This window comes from Grammomys surdaster, unplaced genomic scaffold (genome assembly GCF_004785775.1).
Source record: "Grammomys surdaster isolate TR1022 unplaced genomic scaffold, NIH_TR_1.0 126198, whole genome shotgun sequence".
Classification (NCBI taxonomy): domain Eukaryota; kingdom Metazoa; phylum Chordata; class Mammalia; order Rodentia; family Muridae; genus Grammomys; species Grammomys surdaster.
The window spans coordinates 6,612,343-6,632,086 of NW_021621003.1; the positions used below are offsets into that span (position 1 = coordinate 6,612,343).

Consider the following 19,744-nt stretch of genomic DNA (forward strand, 5'->3'; position numbering starts at 1 on the left):
TTTGCTTGCTTTCTTTACCTCTCCCCCTCCTCCTTCCTCCTTCCCTTTTTTTTTTTTTTTTTTTTGTTTCTGGTTTTCAACATAGGGTTTCTCTGTGTAATGTGCCTGCCTGTCCTGGAATTTGCCTTGTAGACTAGGCTGGCCTCAAACTACCAAGCGCTGGGATTAAAGGCATGCACCACCATGCCTGGCAATAACACGAACACTTTTCAACTAGGAAGTTTAAACTTAAAACAAACAAACAAACCCAGATTTCAGGCTGGTGAGATTGCTCAGTAGGTTAAGGCATTCCCACCAAACATCTAAGTTTGATTCCCAGGACCCACAGTGGAAGTTTTTAAAATCCAGATTTCCGTTTGTATGTTTGTTTGTGATGGAGATTGAATCCATGATAGTGAACTCAGTAGATAAGGACTCTATTATTAAGCTACATCTAAATCCCCAAATATTTGTTAATGTTTTGCATTCTTAGATATTTTCCAGAAGTGAACTCTGCACCAAGACTTCTGTGTCAAATTGTTTATTTGGAGGTAAATCCTAGAAATCTACAGTAAGGGTGTGGGAAATAAGGCCAGGAGGGGAAGGAAGCAATGGATAAGAGTTACCAAGAAGTTGCCATCTTGTAACTTAAATCTGGAAACTCTGGGATGTGTAGAATATGTTACTCAATGATATCTCATCCAAGAGACAAAGGCACTTGAGCATTTACCCACAAAAAATCATCAGTCATTGATTGCTGGTTGATCTTGTATAAGAGAGGAAGGGCGACCATTCAACCTGTTATGCAGAAGTAAAAAGTGGTCTCTGAAGGCCAAAGGAAGGTGGTATTGATAGCATCTGGTATAATACAGAAGACCCAAGCAGAGTGGTGCATGTTAATGCCAGCACTTAGGAAGCTGAAGCAGGAGGATTGCATGATTAAGTCTAGCCTGGGCAACTTAGCAAACCTGATGACCAAACCAAACCACCACCACCACTACCACCACCACCGCCACCAGTATAAAAGATTCAGGGATATTAGAGGCTAAAGTTAGAGAATTTGCCTGATATCTGTGAGACCTTGGGCTCAATTCTGCAGCTGAGTAGAAGTTGAGTAGAAGTTGCCTCATGAGACAAGTCACCCTCCATTTCGCTGTGCCCTCCCCCACTTCCCTCCCTACATTGTCTGCTTCAGCACTGTGGTGCTTGCAGGTGCAACTGCTGGCTTACATATACGCTTGGGAACTTTATAAGACATACAAGTCCCACTTTCAAATATTTTGTTTTTCGTTCTCACAGGATAACTAGTCCTATTATTCCAAATTGGATGGATTGATCCTTCCTACTTCTCTAGTCTGATGCCCTGAATCAGGGACTCAGACTGCTTTACCATCATGCTGTTACATTAAATTCAGGTTTCGACATCTACAGCTGCAGAATCATACCCAAAGTATAAAGAGAAATAATTTTTCTTCTTTGTTTCTTCAGGAACTCACATAACCCAGGTTTGCCTGAAGCTCTTTATCCTCCTGGCTTAGCCTCCCTAGTGTCAGGGTCATAGGGATGCATTACCTGTTCGGCTGTCCTAGGATGTTAAAAGATTTAAAGATAATTCTGGAAAGAAAAAAGGAATAGTTTTCTTTTTTTGTTGTTGTTGTTATTAGTTTTTGCTTTTTGAGTCAAGGTCCCCTGTTTGAAATCTTTCTGTGGCCAAAGATGACCTTGAACTCCTGATTTTCCTGTTTCCATCTTTTCCTGGGCAGGGACTATAGGCATGTATCACCATACTTGGCTTAATTTCACAACTTTTATCTCAAACTGATTTTAAAATTTACCATCACTCTCACAAATACATATAAGTACAGCTGGAAATCCATCTTATTGTCTGTCTGCAGAAGGAAGCTCCAAAAGGATAAACAGCACTCTTCTTTCTTAGCCGGGGTGACACTGTTTTGTAAAGCACGTCCATTCTGGTTGGACTGTGACAGTTACAGAAACTAAAGCAATTCCCAAAACCTAGCAAAGTGTCAGACATAACAGAGTGCATAGTAATACTTAATGAGTATTAAGTACTTGGATGGATAGGTGGATGAATGGTGATGGATGAAGGATGGTTGATGAATATAGCAGAGATGATTGTAGGGCCGTGAAAGGGGTTTTGGGTTTTGGTAGAAGTGCTGGCTGGAAGTAGCCCAGAGACCCTGCAAGGGACGGGCATTTATTCCACCGTGCTCCCAGAATCCCGGGCTCCTAATGGCGTGGAACTCCATTGACCTGCACTGTTCAGTCATGTAGAACAATGTAGCCCCTCCCAAAGAGCACAGGTAGAGGATGTGACTACAGGCCTCAGGCCCTAGAGAGATTTACATACTAATGAGATACCTCAAGGCCAGAGTGCGGAGCCAATTAAGCATTCTTCCCCAGACCCTCCCCCCTTCTCCCTTCCTTTTTAACTCAGGTCTGCCCTGAGTTTCACGGAGGTACAACCAGATCCATCTACCATCCACCATGAAAATAAACCCTTTTGGAACCATGGACTTTCTTGTGTCTTTGGGGCCCACCATGGGAAAATGTGGAGAAGGCCTTTAAGGAGCCGCTGTAGCCTCAGCCACCTCGCAAACTTCCTGCCTGGAGGACCTCTCTGTGTTCCAGCCACAGGGACCCATATTTTCAAGTGAGCTAGCCAGGCCACAGAGTCTGCTAAGCAAGTACAGTAACTGAGTCTCTCCCATTCTTCTCCCCCCCCAACCCCGCCGTCCACATGCCCCCAGTCTTGGTCCTTCCACAGCCTCTCAGCAGTGTCTGAGAGCCCAAGGGCTTGAGACCAGTTGGTCTCCATCCACCTCCTGGCCTGGGGATCCCCAATCCAAGAGCCCTGTGTCCCCACGACCCCGTGGAACTTCAGACTGAGTGAGAACTCCTCCCACCAGGTGGGGCACCATAGCATCGCCCAGTGCCATGCGTGGAGTGAACTTAGTCAAGACTCCCGAGCTCCAGTCTCTTGGAGCCGTGGGAATCACAACAGCCCAACAAGATTCAAGAATCCACGTCCGTGTCCACGTGATCAAAGCTATAAGGACCAGATTTGTGCAAGATGCTGACAGTCATCCTAACTTAGTTATCTTCCAGTGTGGGGGAGGCAAACGAAGGAGACGAGGTAATAAAACTGTTCTTTGAAGGCCCTATTTATTTGAAGATCTCTTAAAATGTGTTAAACTCCACGTTCTCCTTTTCTTCTAACCAAGATCACTGGATGGGAGCCTTCCCTAGAGAAGGGCAGCTGTTTCTGAGTCACCTCATGAAGCTGCTCGTTTGCCTCTGGCCTCAGACAGTGCTGCATCTCAGCTTGAGTTTTCACCCCAGAAAACAAAGCCTGATCCAAGCTCCTGCATGACGTGGTTGCTGATAGCCCTCTGTTTGACCACCATTTCGGTGACTTGCTTAATAGACTAGGCTGCCCTCGAACTCAGAGGTTTGCCTGCCTCTGCCTCTTGTGTGATGGGAACCATGTCCACCTTGGTTCCCATCTTGACTTAGCCCTGGCTTAGCTAACCCAGGTACATCCTTGTTTGATGCTGAATATACTCTACTAAGTGTTAGCCAGGGTGACACCATTTTGTATAGCACCTCCATTTTGGTTGGACAATGAGAGTTCTGGAGGCTAAGGCAATTTGATTTCCAGAATTAAATTAACATTTTTCTCTAGATGCTTTGAGCTCTGGTACTGGCCATACAGGAGAGACGATATCTATCATCTGACAGTGTCTAATTTACCACTCCCTGTTAACCTGAAGAAATGACCAAGTGAGGACCAAACCAGAAAGATTTAAACCTCTTTCTCACCTCTCCTTTCCTGTGAAGGATGTAATAAGAGGCTGTCTCTCTGTCAGGTGGATCTAGCCTCTCCTCAGGTACCTGCCATGCTACTGTCTGCCTGTCTATCTGTGGTATCACTAACTCTTCTAATAGACCTCTTAACCCAAAAGAAAAATCTGCCTCAATGTCCACTTTGAACAACTTGAAAACTTTCACTAATTTGTGATTGTTTCCTTCTTTCATTTTTTTTTGTTTTTGTTTTTCAAAAGGAGCTCTGACAAACCGTTTTATTAAAGGCAGACTTTCTTGTTTACTGCTAACCAGTCTGCTCTGGCATGCTTCTAATAATATCAGAATCACCTGGGTCACCTGGGTCAGTGAGGGCCAGTGTGCAGACTCTGTAGTGTTTCCCACAAGCTGTGTCCAATTCAATATTATTGCCACTGTAGTGATGGACACCACTTTTAGCCAACATGGCATAGTATTCTATTTCAGATTTCCTCAAAGCTGGGCAGTCGTTGGCAAGGATAACCAACTTCGCTTTGCCTTGTCTGATCATCTTCAGAGTCTGTTTGTACCCCAGCACGTACTTTCCACTTTTCATAAGAAGCTGGAGCCTAGAGTTGGTCGACTCCAGAGACTTTTTCGTCTTCTTTGCAGCTACCATCTTCCTGCCTTAGGTGCAGGACAACCCACAAACCCAATCAGCTGCCAAGATGGCTGGAGAGCAAGGAAGGCCTTTCTTTCATTTGTTTAGAGACAGGGACACATGTACATATTCCAGACTGGCCCAAAACTCACTTACAGTGTAGCCAATGATGCTCCTGAACGTCTGATCCTCCTGCCCCTACCTCCTAAGTGCTGGGATTACGGCATACATCCTTGCATTTATGTTTATGTTGTGATGGCCATTGAACCAGAGGGATTCATGCATGCCAGCTGAGCTCTCTGCTAACTAAAGTACACCCCCAGTCCAGCTACAGAGCATTTCCATGGGTAATCTCACCACTTAAAACTATATAATCACCCTCATTCTACAAGGGAGATAATAAAACTTATTGTAAAAAATGTCATGCAATTTCAGAGTCCTGGAACTCACCCTGTAGACTAGGCTGGCCTCGAACTCACAGAGATCTGCCTGTCTCTGCCTCTGAGTGCTGGGATTAAAGCTGTGCACCACCATTGCCCAGCTCTCTTCAACTTTTGCAAGGAAATAGAATGAGGTGACAGGAGGCAGCTCAGTGTCTGGATCTTTCTCCAACTGTGTTCCCAGCCAAGCATGTGGCACACACCTATAATTCAAGTACTCAGGTTACAAAGGCAGGGGGATTGCTGCAAGTTTGAGACTAATCCAGTAGCCTTGTTACATAGTGAAATCCTGTCTAAACTTCCCCCACCCTCACCCCATGTGTACATGTCAAACACACACACACACACATTGAAATAAGTAAATAAATATGTAAAAAAAATTAAGAGTGATAAGGCTGAGGACGTAGCTCAGTTGGCAGAGTTCATCATGGCCAGCAATCAGGAAACCCATACTTCTCATATATGGGTATTGTGACGTGTGCCTACAACCCAGCACTTGGGAAACGGAGGCAGGATGATCAGAAATGAAAGGTCTTCCTCAGCTACATATAGAGTTTGGGGCCAGTCTGGTCAAAGACACTGTTTTAAAAATAAAAAGGAAATACGGTGAAGTATAGAGAAAGGAAAAGAGGCAGGGCTTGTAGTCTGATTTATAGGTGAGACTTAAAATGGATATTTTCTTCCGCAGGCACGTGAATTTCCATGCTTAGCCCTCAAAGGACATGTGATGGGACACTTGTAGGATCTTAAGCCACTGCACAGTGGTCAGCCCACGGTTGCCTTCTGAGGCTTCCTGTCTGTCTTTAAAGCTGACAGACACCACAGTGAGTCAGTCCTACCAACGCTTGACTCATTTTTGACCTAAATTTGGTGATCAAACACAATACTCCAGAATTTGGCATTGTGGCTTAAAAGTATGGTGGGAACATGATTGATGGTTGTTTCTCCCCCCCCCTCCACGCTCTCGCTCTCTCTCTCTCTTTCTCTGTCTCTGTCTCTGTCTCTGTCTCTCTCTCTCTCTGTCTCTTTCTGTGTGTGTCTGTGTATATGCGTGTATGTGTGCCTGTGTGTTTGACATGCACACATTTAAGTTAGCAAGAGAACTGGGATGTAACTCGCTCAGTAGAGTGTTGCCCAACACCAACTAACCCAATATCTTGTAAACTGGGTGTTGGTTTGTAATCCCAGCACTTTGAAGGAAAAAACAAGAGGAGTTTCAGAACAGCCTCAGCTACACAGCAAGTTACAGGCTAACCTAGCATTCTTGAGATGCTGCCTCTAAATTAACTGTCAATCAACTAATCATCAGAAAGACTTGGATTTCACTTCTGAGTCACCACTCGCTTGCTGTGCAACCTTGGTCAAGTCCCCTGACCTCTATCAGCGCATAGTTTCCAATCTATAAGTCAGTGCTACAGAATTCCCAAGAACTGTGTGGGATTTGGTAACACATGAAGAATTTAGCATTATAGATGCTCAAGAAAAAGTCTGAAAATTAAAGCTATTTTATTTCTTTTTGTGGTGCTTCCATCTGAACTTAGGGGCTCAAACTCATGAGGCAAGCACTCTGCCACTGAGAAGCACACCACAGCATCTGTTTGGCGGTCAGAGGACCACTTGCAGTGGGCCTTGGGATCAAATTCAGGTCTTTATACTTGGTACCTTTACCACTGAGCCATCTTGCCAGCCCCCCCCCTCCAGCCTTATCTCTTCAGAGACCTTCATTTGGGTCAACTTCTTTGTCTTTTATGCCTGACCTCATACTCTATCCCTTCATGTTCAGGACAGGTTTCTTCGTCTCCATCTGAAGTCATGTTTCTGAGTCTTTGCTGATGGTTTCTCTTGCCCCGAGTCCTTACATCTCGTTCTCAGAACCTGGTGGATGCTCCTGTTGTGGACTTTTGTTTGTTTGTTACTGTTTTTTTTGACGATAGAATAATATATAATTTAAATCACATTTCTTTGTTTATTCTGTAGTGGTACATAAGAACAACAAAACATTTCTTTTCAGGTAGATGGTGTGGCTCAGCACTTAGGAAGCTGAGCCAGGAGGACGGTGAATTAGTGGGAGCCTGGAGTGCTCTATGAGATCATCTAAAATAAATTTTTTTAACCTTTAAACCATTTTTAAAATGTTATCTCATTTTAAAATGTATTACTTCGAGGGTCATGGGACACATCACTTCATGTGGAGGTCAGAGCTTACGGGAGTCAGCGCTCTCTTTCTAGCCTGTGCGCCCTGGGGATTACACTCAGGTATAGTAGCAAGTGCCTCAACCTGCTGAACCATCTCACTGGCCTCTTTAAACTATTTTAAATATACACAGTGAGATGGCTCAGTGGTTAATGCCCTTGTTGCCCAAGCCTAGCCACCTATGTTTGATATTGTGAGTGCATATTGTGGCATAAAGTGCCACTCATACATGAACTAAACAAACAAATAAATATACAAAAGTCAATGTACAGTTCACTGGCATTAAATACAAGCAATTATCCCCATTCCGCAGTTATAGAACGTTTTCACCATAGAAAATAGAAGATCTGCACTCATAAATAATAATCTTCTTCCCACCCCACCCTAGCTGCAGCACCATCCTACTGACTTCTTTACTCAAGGACTCTCATAACGAGCAGAATCATGGGTCTGGTTATTTCATTTAAGACAATGCTTTTGAAAGCCATTTATATTGTCGCATATGTACACATTTCCTATATTAGGTGACATGATATTCCATGTGTGCATATGTCATATTTTGCCTCGCCCTTCTGTCCTTAGACATTTTGGTTGCTTCTGCTTTTTTGGCTACTGGGAATAAAACTGTTGTGAGCATGTCTGTCTGAGTCTCTATTTTCAGCTCTTTGGAATACATTCTATGATGTGGTAATTCTAGGGTTAGCTTTCTGAGAGTACATAACACTTGTTTTCTTTTCACATATGCGCATATGTGCTGTGCAGATGTTCATGTGACCACATATACAGGTGTGTGCAGAAGCATGTTGGGGTGCACATGTGTGGGGTGCATATGGAGGCCAGAGTTCTATTTCAGGGGTCTTTTTTCCTGCTCTCCACTGTATGCTTCGAGGCAGGTCTCTCACTGAACCTGGAGCTCACCCATTGGGCTAGGCTGGCTGGTGAATATGCTGGTCTCACACTCCCTCTCAGTGCTGGGGTTAAAGATCTGCCTTTTATGTGGGTTAAGGATCCAAGCACAGATTTTCATGCTTGCAGGTACTATACTGACTAAGCCATCTTCTCCTTACCACCCCTTTCTTAGAAAATAATGGTCCTTCTAGGGTTAGAGACAGACCTCAGTTAGAAGAAGCTTAGCTGCTGTGCACAGGCCCTGGGTGTGATTCTCAACACTGCATAAGCAGGGTGTGATTGCTGGAATAAGAATGGCCCCCATGAGATAAGATAGATTTTATAGACAGACTTGAGGCAGAGTGGGGGATGGGAATAGGAGGATCAGGTGGGGAGGGGACAGGGTTGAGAGAGGGAATGTGGGGAGGGACAGCTAGAATTAGGACTCATCTGAGGGGTGGTGTAGAAACCCAGTGCAGTAGAAACTTTATAAAATATGTGAAGGCAGTCCTCATGAAGTCTCCAAATAATGGGAAGATGGAATCCCAATTGGCCATCTCTTGTCACCAAATGAAACTTCCAGTACTGGGACTTGGTAATATCAAATTAAAGTTGTTGAACAAAGTGGGTCCCATGGAAATCACCAAGCAACCCAGGCTGTTACCAAGACAATAGATTGCTTTTCAAAAACTGACAGCAAGGACTTATTGCTGAAGACAATACCCATTGAACATGAAGAGGTCAAGCTGGCGTCTACTTAGAACCTTCCCCCCTACATTCCAGTATCTTTGGTATGGGAAGGTACTCTGTAGGCTACCAAAAAGGAAATGTAAACACCAAACTGGCCATGAAAGCTTTATCTATAATGCTTGGTGACAAAGAAACAGGGACTAGATAGCTTGGAGACCTAACCTAAAATCAAATACTACTGATCAGAAAAAAAGGAACAATAAATGACTCAACGATAACCCGCTGTACTTACAGATCAGGGCCTTACTCAGCCATCATCAGAGAAGCTTCTTCCTGCATCAGAAGGGAACAAATACAGAGACCCACAGCCAGAGAGGCCTTGGAACATACAGCTCTAAATGAGATGTCTCCATCAAATCCCTCCTGTCAGAGTTCAGGAACCCCACAAAAGAGGAGACAGAAAGAGAGTAAGAGCCAGGGAGGGTGGAGAGCACCAGGAGAGCAAGGCCCTCTAAATCAGCTGAGCAAAGCTCCTATGAACTCATGAGACTGAAGCAGCAAGCATGGGGACTATACAGGTCTGCACCAGGTACTCTTTGTATAGCTTTCAGTTTAGTATTTCTGTGGACTCCAGAATGTGTGAGTGAGTGGGTCTCTGACTCCTGTGCCTTCTCTTGGACTCTTTTCCTTCTGTTGGTTTGCCTTGTCTAACTCTGATGTGATTTTTTTTAACCTTATCATATTTTATTTTATGTTTTGTTGTTATCCCTTAGAAGCCTATTCTTTTCTAATGAGAGACAGAAAGGAATAGATCTGGATGGGAGGGGAGGTGGGGAAGAACTGGGAGGAGTAAAGAGAGAAAACTATAATCAGGATATGTTGTATGAGAAAATAATTTATTTCCAATAAAGGGGAAAAATACCAACAGGCAAAACTGGGGAAGAAAGGCCTCTACAGGCTCACGCATTTGAATGCTTAGTCACTAGGGATAGCAGTATTCAAAAGGATTAGAAGGATTGGGAGGTGCAGCCTTGTTGGAGAAAGTGTGTCACTGGTGGTGGGCTTTGAGGTTTCAAAAGCCCATGTCAAGCCCAGTGTCTTTCTCTCTGCCTCAGATCAGGATGTAGATCTCAGCTACTTTTCCAGCACCATGTCTGCCTGCTAGGCCTGCAGCCAAGTTCTGCACCATGTTGATAATGGACTAAGCCTCTGAAACTGTAAGCAAACCCTCAGTTAAAAGCTTTCTTTTATAAGACTTGCTGTAGTCATGGTATCTCTTCACAGGAATAGAACAGTGACTAAGGCACAGGATATGGTGGTATAGGCATTCAATCCTTTCACTAGGGAGGTCTGAAGCAGGAAAGTCAGAAGTTCAAGGTCTTCCTCAACTATGTTTGAACTAGGTACATCACAAAAACAAAAAACAAAAACAAAACAACAACAGCAAAACAAACACTATTGCCTTTTTAATTTATGCATGAGCTTTTAGAACATAGTGTACCAGAAGTCTGAGTGTTTTATAGACTCTGCTTCTCCTTCTAAAGACCCCACTGGTCTCCCTCAGCTTCGAGAACTCCCTGTGGCATTGAAACCACCAGGACATCCATGCAGCCAACATGCTTTTCTCCTGCATCTTTTGGTCTGTTTTCCAGGCTTTGAAGAGCAGTCTGTATTAGTTAGGGTTCTCTAGAGTAGCAGAACTTATATATTATAATATATTATATATAAAAATACATTATTATATATTTATCTAATATGTAATATAAGTAACATAAATATAAATATGTATATAGGAGATTTCTTAGAATGGCTTGCAGGCTGTGGACCAGCTAATCAAACAACGGCTGGCTATGAACAGAAAGTCCAAGAATCCAGAAGTCAGTCAGTCCACGAGGTTGGATGTCTCAGCTTGTCTTCAGTAGATGATTGAATTCCTGAAGAAGTAGGCTCTCATGCCAGTGAAGGCATTGAATTGCTAGCAGGGTGAGGGCGGGCAGGCAGAGAGCAAAAGCTTCCTTCTTCCATATCCTTATATAGGCTGCAGAAAGTGTGGTCCGATTAAAGGCATATGTCTTCCCCTCATCAAGGTCCAGATTAGAAGTTGATCTTCCTACTTCAGATTAAGCAAAAATCCTTCACTGGTTTGCCCTCCATTTTTGGATTATGGTTAACTCCAGATGTAGGCGAGTTGACAACCCCAAGCAGCCCTTTAGTTATATAGAGTAGGACTTTGGGAAGGATATAGTCAATTTATTTAGACCTACAATTCTCTGAGCTTCTTTTTTCATGTATTTTTCCAGGCTAGAAGCAACTGTGCTAATTCCACGGGGACCTTCCTGGCTCTGACCTACCACTGACCTCAGAACTAGAATGGCATCCAGAGCCTTGGGCAAAATTATTTCTGAGTTCCATCGGAACCCAGGGGAACATGTTCTGTTCCTTTGCTACTGCCCTTGAGCTATTTGAATCAGGCTTCTCCCTAGCCCCTTCCTTTGCTGAGACTCATAGTTGGTGGCTTAGGTCTTCAGGATGAATGGATGCTGGGTGTGGTGATTCACCTCCTGCATGATCGTCATGACTCCTCAAGGGGAACTTGGAGACCTGGAATTTTGGTCAGAATTCTCCATTCATATTCCCAGAACCTAGACTCTCTGGAGCAATCTTTGTTTATATTGTTTAATACTTACATCTTCTCTGTGGGTTTCTGATGTCAAGAGTAGGGTATGTTAAACTGGTCTGTCATGTACACATGGAATCTGAGACCCCAGGGGCTTCATACATCCGGGGCATTGTACCTTGGGCCTTATTTCTTTGCTTACTATAGCACACTGGTAGAGAATTTGCCTTGTATCACCTGAGGCTCACCTCCACCATCTCAAAAAAAGAAAAGGGGCATGATATACAGTACTCTTCCTTTATTCTATCTCTGTTTTCTGCAGAAGCAGGTGGAAAAAAGTTCTTTCTGCATTGCACAAAAAGGAAAACGAAGGGAAGTGACTCAGCTAGGTTCCCAGATAGAATCATCCACCATAGAATGGGGTTCTCTTCCTCTCGAACCACAGCTTTTACTAAGAGAATCACCCTTCCTTAGAGAAAGCTTCGGCTTGTACCCAACCTCTAGACTTGAGTGTAGTAGTCCAAGGTGGGTAGTGAGGTTTCTAATCCTGAGTACCCTCATTCTAACCCACAGGATATAGACTTCATGATATAGCCCTTTAAAGAAAATACTTTAAATCAAAACCTGACCTCCCAAGTCTGGAAGAAGCAAGAGCTCCTAACTGTAGGAAGGATGACAGCAAACAAGTCCCTCCCTTCCCATACATCCCCTCAGATGCAGTGTCACCTCAGTTCTCACTCCCAGTGCTAGACTCAGCCCTGCAGCTTCAGTGTCCCCATTTTTTTCCATCCCAGCCCACAAGCAAGTCATTCTTTTTCTTCCCAACAGGTCAGCTGAGACAAGGGAGGATTTTTAGTATTACTAAGAAACGGATACATCTTTGTTCAGAAACCTATATGCCTCCCTAGACATCCAACTTTTACTCAGTTTTCCTTATAAGGTTTCGTTTTCATGGAATAGAAGATAAGCCTTGGGTTTACACGAACTAGACAAATGCTCCATCAGAACTGCATGTCAAACCATGATCTGTTTTTGTTTTTTAAGACTGTTTCTAATCTGACCTCATCCCACCTAATAATATTTATTCCTCATTACTCCCCAGTGTAAACTGTCCTTAATCAGGCTAGGGTTCTCAACTGGACACACACACACACACACACACACACACACACACCACAGTAAAACACATCCAAGGTTTCTTCTTCACTACACATAATTGGCTGATTATTCCTGCTATCATTCGTCCAGTAGTCACCTAAGATTTCTTTTTCCCTGCCTACTACCAATTCCAACCCAATGTGGCTTTTTAATTAAAATTATTTATGTTTATTTTATGCGAATTGGTGTTCTGCCTGCATGTATGTCTGGGTGAGGATATATCAGATCTTGGAGTTACAGACAATTGTGACCTGCTATGTGAGTGCTAGGAATTGAACCCCGGTCCTCTGGAAAAGCAGTCAGTGTTCTTAACCTCTAAGCCACCTCTTCATCCAACAGTGTAGCTTTTAAGATTTGTTCATGTCCAAGAAATCACTATCATTAGTGTCTTGGTTCTTTAAATTTTACTATGTTTAGTCAGACAACTTAATGATTAACAGCTTATAAAAATTTTGGCAAAAAATTAATACATAGTGCTAGGTATGGTGGGTCATACTCTAATTCCAACTCTCTAGAGGTAGGGACAGGAAGGCCATGAATTCGAGGTCAGCCTAAACTATACAAGGAGTTCCCTATTTCAAAACAAACAGACAAGCAAGCAAGCAAACACACATAGTATAAAATTTGTTATCAGCCATTTTTGTCATTCATTCATTCATTCATTCATTCCTCATTCATTCGTAGGCAGGCTTGCTGTGTGGCCAAGCTGATCTCATAGTCACTTCCAGGTTGGCCTCTTATAATTTCTGCCTCAACTTCACCATCATGCCTACATTTTTCTTCTCTTTTTTCTGAGACAGGATTTCTCTGTGTAGTCCTGACTATCCTAGAGTTTGCCCTGTAGACCAAGCTGGCCTCAAATTCAGAGAGAGAGAGAGATCTACCTGCCTCTACCTCTCAAGTGCTGAGATTAAAGGCGTGCACCACCACACCTGGTTCATGCCTAGAGTTTTAAAAATTATTTATTTTTATGTGCATTGGTGTTATGTCCGGATGTATGTCTGCGTATGTCTATGTGAGATCTTGGGGTTACAGGCAGTTGTGAGCTGTCATGTGGGCACTGGAAATTGAACTAGGATCCTCTGGAAATATAGTCAGTCTCCCCAACCTCTGCCATCTCTCCAGCCCCTCATGCCTAGATATATTAACTAATTTTAAATGTACAGTTTAGTAGTAGTGTTAAGTATATTCACATTTTTAAAAGGGGGATGGGTGTTATCCAACCCTTCTTCATTTTGCAAAACTGAAACTCTACATAGTGATTCCCCATTTCCACTTCCCGTAGCCTCTGGCAACCACTGATCTCTTAGCCTCTGAACTTGACTATTCTAGGTATCGTTTATAACTGGAATCTTAAGGTGTTTGCCTTTTTTGTGACTGGCTTGTTTCACTTATAAAATCTTCAAGATTTGCCTACTTTGTAGCACATGGGACAAGATGACAGGATTTCTTTCTATTTTGAGATATAATAAAAGTCCTATTTTGTTAGCCCTGATTGTGTGTGTGTGTGTGTGTGTAAAAGACATTTTATTTATTCATGCATGTGTTGATAAATGTTCCATCAACAGTTGCTTCCACTCATGGTCATCATGACTAATGCTACCATGAATACCGGTGTAGTTATCTCCTCAAGACTCTGTTTTCAGTCTTGTTGGAAGTAGGATTTTTGGATTATGTGCTTGTTCTAATTTTCTGAATCCTGGTAATACTGCATGAGAGTTCCAAATTCTCCACCTCGTCAACAAACTTACCTTCTTTTCAAAATAGTCCTCATCTCCCTCAACTGTTTTTAACTATTTCCTGTGAGTTTGCTGTCTTAAATAGATTTCAGATTTTTTTCTTTAACCGAGACAGGCTTTCATGTATCCCAGGCTGGCCGCACACACTTAGAAATGACCTTGAACTTGATATCTGGTTTATGTTGTAGTTTGGATAGAACTTAGGGCTTCACATGTGTTAGGAAAGTTCTCTGTCAAACGAGCTACCTCCATCCTCAGCTCCAGATTTCAACATTTTTCCGAAGAGTCATCTTGTCCTGCTCTTCTGTGGGCCCTCAGAGTGTAATCTGTGCTAGCACCCTCTAAATGCTTTAAAGTATCTTTTGGTTCAGTAAACAAAAATGGAAAATTTGAGTTGCGTTTTGTTACTTTATTTTTAGAAGTTGGGGTGTAGAATTTTCTTTACAAATAGAACATGCTCATGTGCAGACTGAGCAAACCTCCAGCATGCTACATCATGGAACAGATGATCTGCATAAGGATAAAATCACTGTTGCCTTCTGTTTTACTAAAGAGATAATATACTCATCCCATAAGCTGTTAGGTTTATTTCTGCTGGACGTAGCAAAGGTACAATGCAATTCAGGTGAAATCAGAAGACCCTAGACACTGGGCCCGGGGATATAGCTAAGTTGGTAGAGGTTGATGCCCAGCACAAAACAAAAGCAAAAACAAACAGAAACAAAACAAAACAAAAACAAAAGCAACCCCTCCCCGAAATGGAGCAGCTCCTGTATGGAGCTGGGCAGATTGCTCAATGGGCAGAGTGCTGATAACAAGCATGAGTCTGGATCCCAGCTCTCATATAAAAAGGCTAGGTGTCATCCTGCTGGTCTGTAACGGAAGAGTGGGGAGAGCTGGTGGGAAGTCTGATAGAGCTAACTGACCAGCTAGTCCAGCCAACTAATGAGCTCCAGGTTTGGTGAAGACACGCTGTTCTCAGAACAAGCAAGTACACAAGCAAACCAGTAACAGGGCTGAGTGGGATGGCTGGCTCGGTCTGTAAAGTGTGTTTGCTGTCAAGCCGAATGACCTGAGTTCACTTACTGGGAGCCACTCGGTAGAAGGAGAGAAGTAATCCTCCAAATTATCCTTTGACCTCCACATGTACAGGGTGACATGCACACATTACAAATGATATTTCTAACAATTAAAACAATATAAAAGTTATTTTAAAAGTTTAAAAAATCTGGAGAGATGGCTTAGTAGTTAAGAGCGTGTGCTGCTCTTCAAGAGGACCTGAGGTCAGTTCCCAGCACCCACATCAACTCCAACTCTCTCTCTCTCTCTCTCTCTCTCTCTCTCTCTCTCTCTCTCTCTCTCTCTCTTACACACACACACACACACACACACACACACACACACACACACACTTGAAAATAATATTAAGGTCCAGGAGTGGTGGCACATGTCTGTAGTCCCAGCACTTGGGAGGCAGAGGCAGGTGTATCTATGAGTTCAAGGCCAGTCTGGTATGCATAGCAAGTTCCAGGTCAGCTAGGGCTACACAGAGAAACCCTGTCTCGGGAAAAAAAAAGAAAGAGAGAGAGAGAGAGAGAGAGGAAGGAAGGAAGGAAAAAGGAACAAAACTTGGCACTATGGCACAGCATATAATCCCAGAACTTGTCGGGTAATCTGCAGAGGAATCTGAAACTGAAGGTCTTCCTATACTAAACAGTGAGTCTGAGGCCAGCCTGGGTCAGAGAGCCTACCTTAACCAACTAATCAACCAGGCAACAACAATATCAAATATCAATCCTAGAAGTTAAAATGAAATAATTAAGATCTGACCTTAAGAAGGAAAAAATTGCCGTGTAGGAACGGAGAGGAAACTGGACATACAGAACGATCCCGAGGAGTATAGGACTTTCCAGCTCTGCTTTATTCTGATTTATACGTCATTTCTCCAGTTCTCTTGAGGCCATGGTGTGCGTGTGGGGGGGAGTCAACCTCTCATCCATGTCTGTGCTTTTTTCCCTTCATTTTAATTAATTAATTAATGGTGAGGGGCACATGAATGTCATGATCAGAAGACATGGGTCCATGCGACCAGCGTCAGGTTGTTAGGATTGGCAGCAAGTGCCTTTGCTTGCCTGCTCAATTGTGATGACTGATCCCTCAAGCATTTTTTTTTCTTTTTTGTTCCGTCCGTGGAAAAGTCCATTTAGCCATCCACTTGGCAAGCTTGTGAAATGAAGTGATCACTGGGAATCTTTTAAAAGGCCTAAGTTCAAAAGTGCTGAAGCCATGAACTTCCTGAGAATAGACTTTTTAGAAAAGTTGCCTCAGGGTGGCTTGGTTGACACAGGCTCTGGAGTGTACATCCCCTTCCTTGATTCATCCGTATGGAAAGCGCTGCTCACATGTTGGCTGGGCAGCTCTGGCCTCCCCCCATTTATGTGGCCTCCAAACCAAAGGGTGTGGCTTGAGTGGAAGTGGCACTAGATACAAACTCCCGGAGGTGGGGCGGGGCGGGGTGGACAAACACATACAAGTAAAATTCCCTAGATACTCATTGGCATATTAGGAAAATACCCTTTGTCCAGGGCATGTTTGATCCTGAGAATCCCCCAAGAAGCCTACAAAAAATGAAGATACATAGGTATCTATCTGATAAGTTTGAATTTTCAATATTAAATTGAAAATCTATAATTTTAATATATATTTTTAATATATATAATATATATAATATATAATAATTTAATATTAATATAATTTCCATATTTAACATATATATATTTTTAATATATAGTTTCAAGCCAGGTCGTTTTCACGAACAGACCAGATGTGTGAACATAGTATTGATGGATATTCATTATTTTGGTTACCAGGCACTTATCCAACAAGCCATTTTTTTGGTTTGGGAAGAGGGACTAAAAAGTGACACTATCATAGTAATTATCACGTCAGGCTGTGGGGGCTAGAGCTGTATGTTGCTCAGTGGTACATCTCTCTTGCCTAACATAATCAAGCCCCTGGGTTCCATCCTTAGCACTGCAAAAACAAAACACCAACAAACTCCCAGGCTTTCTGGCAAGAAACGTGGGTCTGACCTGCCAGGAACTGACTGCAGGATTTTGAGCAAGTTATTTAGTCTCTCAGAGTCTCACTTTCATTAACCATGAGTGGAGAAGATGCTGTATCTTCCTCACTGAGGACTGAGTCACACATATAGAACTTAGTCCAATGCCTCATAAACAACAACAAATGCTCTGTAAATAGGTGCTGTTGGTATTTCCCCACACAGAAGTCCAACTCTGTCCTCACATATAAACATGGGTAAACAGAGCTTGTGAAAAAGAAAGATGGGGAGAGATGATTCCAGAAATCTACACATATGTGTAAGTACAGCCACAAGATCCAATGACCACTTGTCTGACTAGACCCAGAAGATACATTTGTGGCTGGTTATATTAAACAAAAGGAAGAATATTTTCATCAAAGTCTGGCTAGAGCTGAACAGCAGGAACCAAAGCAGACAGGGCTTGGACAGCTGGGGCTTTCCTGGGTACCATCATGGGTTTGAAGTAAAATATGCATGGGCTAGGCATGCTGCTGCACACCTGTAAGCATAGCATCTGTGGAGTTAGATGCAGAATCAGGAGCTCAAAATCATTCTCAGCTACATAACAAGTTCAAGGCCACAACCGGGCTACATGAGCCAAACAAAAACAAGCAACAAAGAAAAGCAGTATGTTCCCCCATATAAGGAAAAGTACCTGCCCTTACTAGTCAGACTTACTACAGACTGACTAGGACACTGTCTTAGCCTTTCCCAAACCCTATAATTAGCCAAGTCTGAATGGGAGCACCAGCTCTGCTCTTTATCTGCTGTGTGGCCTTGGGAACTTGTTCTAACTTGTGTTTCTCATTTATATTAACTATAAGATGATCACATTGATAGTATTTTCTTTAAAGAACATTGCTAAGGATTTCTTTTGTTGTTGTTTTTATTCCTCTTTTTTCTTTCTTTCTTTTTTTTTTTTTTTTTTTTGGTTTTTTCGAGACAGGGTTTCTCTGTGTAGCCCTGACTGTCCTGGAACTCACTCTGTAGACCAGGCTAGCCTCGAACTCTTGAACTCAGAAATCCGCCTGCCTCTGCCTCCCAAGTGCTGGGATTAAAGGCATGTGCCACCACCGCCCGGCTTTCTCTTTTTTCAAGACTGGATTTTTCTGTGTAACCCTGGCTGTCCTGGAACTTACTCTGTAAACCAAGCTGGCCTTGAACTCAGAGATCTGCTTGCCTCTGCCTTCTGAGTACTTGAACTAAAGGTGTGTACCATCACAGTCTAGCTACATCATTTAAAAGCAAATAACATACAATTAACTTTAATTTTAGCTATCTTTTACATTTTAATATTTTTTGTAATGTTATCCAGGCTGGTGTTGAATTCTTGGGCCACTGTACCTGGCTTTGTTGTCCCTTTAACAGGGATGGATTATAAAATCCCCTTGAAGAACATAGGCCTCCTTTTTTCTTGTTTCTGCCACACTCCCACAATCATAGCCCCCAGAGTAAGGAAGGAACAGTCTGCCCATGCAATTATCCACATCCTGTTCCTCCCAACTGTGCTACTGTTTGCTATTTCCCTGGGTCCCTGCTCTCTCTCTCTCTCTCTCTCTCTCCCCCCCCCCCATGTGTGTGCCCACTTGTGTACTCTTTCTGTTTGCACAGGTATCCATGCATTCTTTCAAACCTTTCTCAGAGGCTCATCTGATTGATCTCTGTCATAGCTTGGGGAAAAGGAACATTTTCTGCAGATGGGCAGGACAGACAAAGGCATTGAGGGTAGACAGGGAGGAAGGAAGGAAGGAAGGAAGGAGGTGAGGATCCAGAATAGGAGAGAGGGTGGAAATGTGTCATGAGGTTCCTCAAAATCCGTAAGTTATGAATCTCATTTTCAATGAATGACCTCTGGTGATTCACTTCCCTTTATTAGCTGCTGCTCTCCTCTCTGTGTCATGGGGGGGGGGATGCTTGCATTTTCTTTAAGTAAATAAGCGCATACAGAATCCAGTTTGAGAGAGTCATGAAAACATACATCATATGGGCTACGGATGTTATCTTTCTTTTCTTCAGAACAAGATTGCTTAGCAGTTCAGCTCATAGCTGAACACATTTCACTAAGTAAGACTAACTTCTTGGAATTTTAGCAAACCCAACAATTTCTCATTTCCTCTTTGAGCCTTTTCTCTAGAGTATGACTTTAGCTTCCTCTTAAGCATCCGTTGTTCCCCAGTATGGTAACCTGAGTACTGAAGAGTAGTTGCAGGACAGGAGACTGGAGAGTCCTTCCCTGGAGAGAGATGCAGCATCCAGGTGGTTTGGAAAGTTATAACCAATACCCTTTAAAAATCTTATTAGGGGGCTGGAGAGATGGCTCTTCCAGAGAACCCAGGTTCAATTCCTAGCACCCACATGGAAGCTCACAACTGTCTAACTCCTGTTCCAGGGGATCTGACACAAAGATACATGCAGTCGAGACACTGATGTACATTAAATAAAAAATAAATAAGAAAATCTTATTAGATTTA

At 42.9% G+C, this 19,744-nt stretch overlaps 1 protein-coding gene across 1 annotated transcript; it reads right to left on the reverse strand.

The window, feature by feature from the left end:
• Positions 1-4,111: 4,111 nt before the first annotated feature.
• On the reverse strand, positions 4,112-4,462 carry LOC114613292 (60S ribosomal protein L30-like). Its single transcript, XM_028758545.1, has one exon. It carries the CDS (start codon positions 4,460-4,462, stop codon positions 4,112-4,114), a length of 351 nt encoding a protein of 116 aa, XP_028614378.1.
• Positions 4,463-19,744: the final 15,282 nt, after the last annotated feature.

What these genes read in the sequence shown, in the direction of transcription:
- LOC114613292 (XM_028758545.1), bottom strand. Translation starts at nt 4,462, where the DNA reads ATGGTAGCTGCAAAGAAGACGAAAAAGTCTCTGGAGTCGACCAACTCT.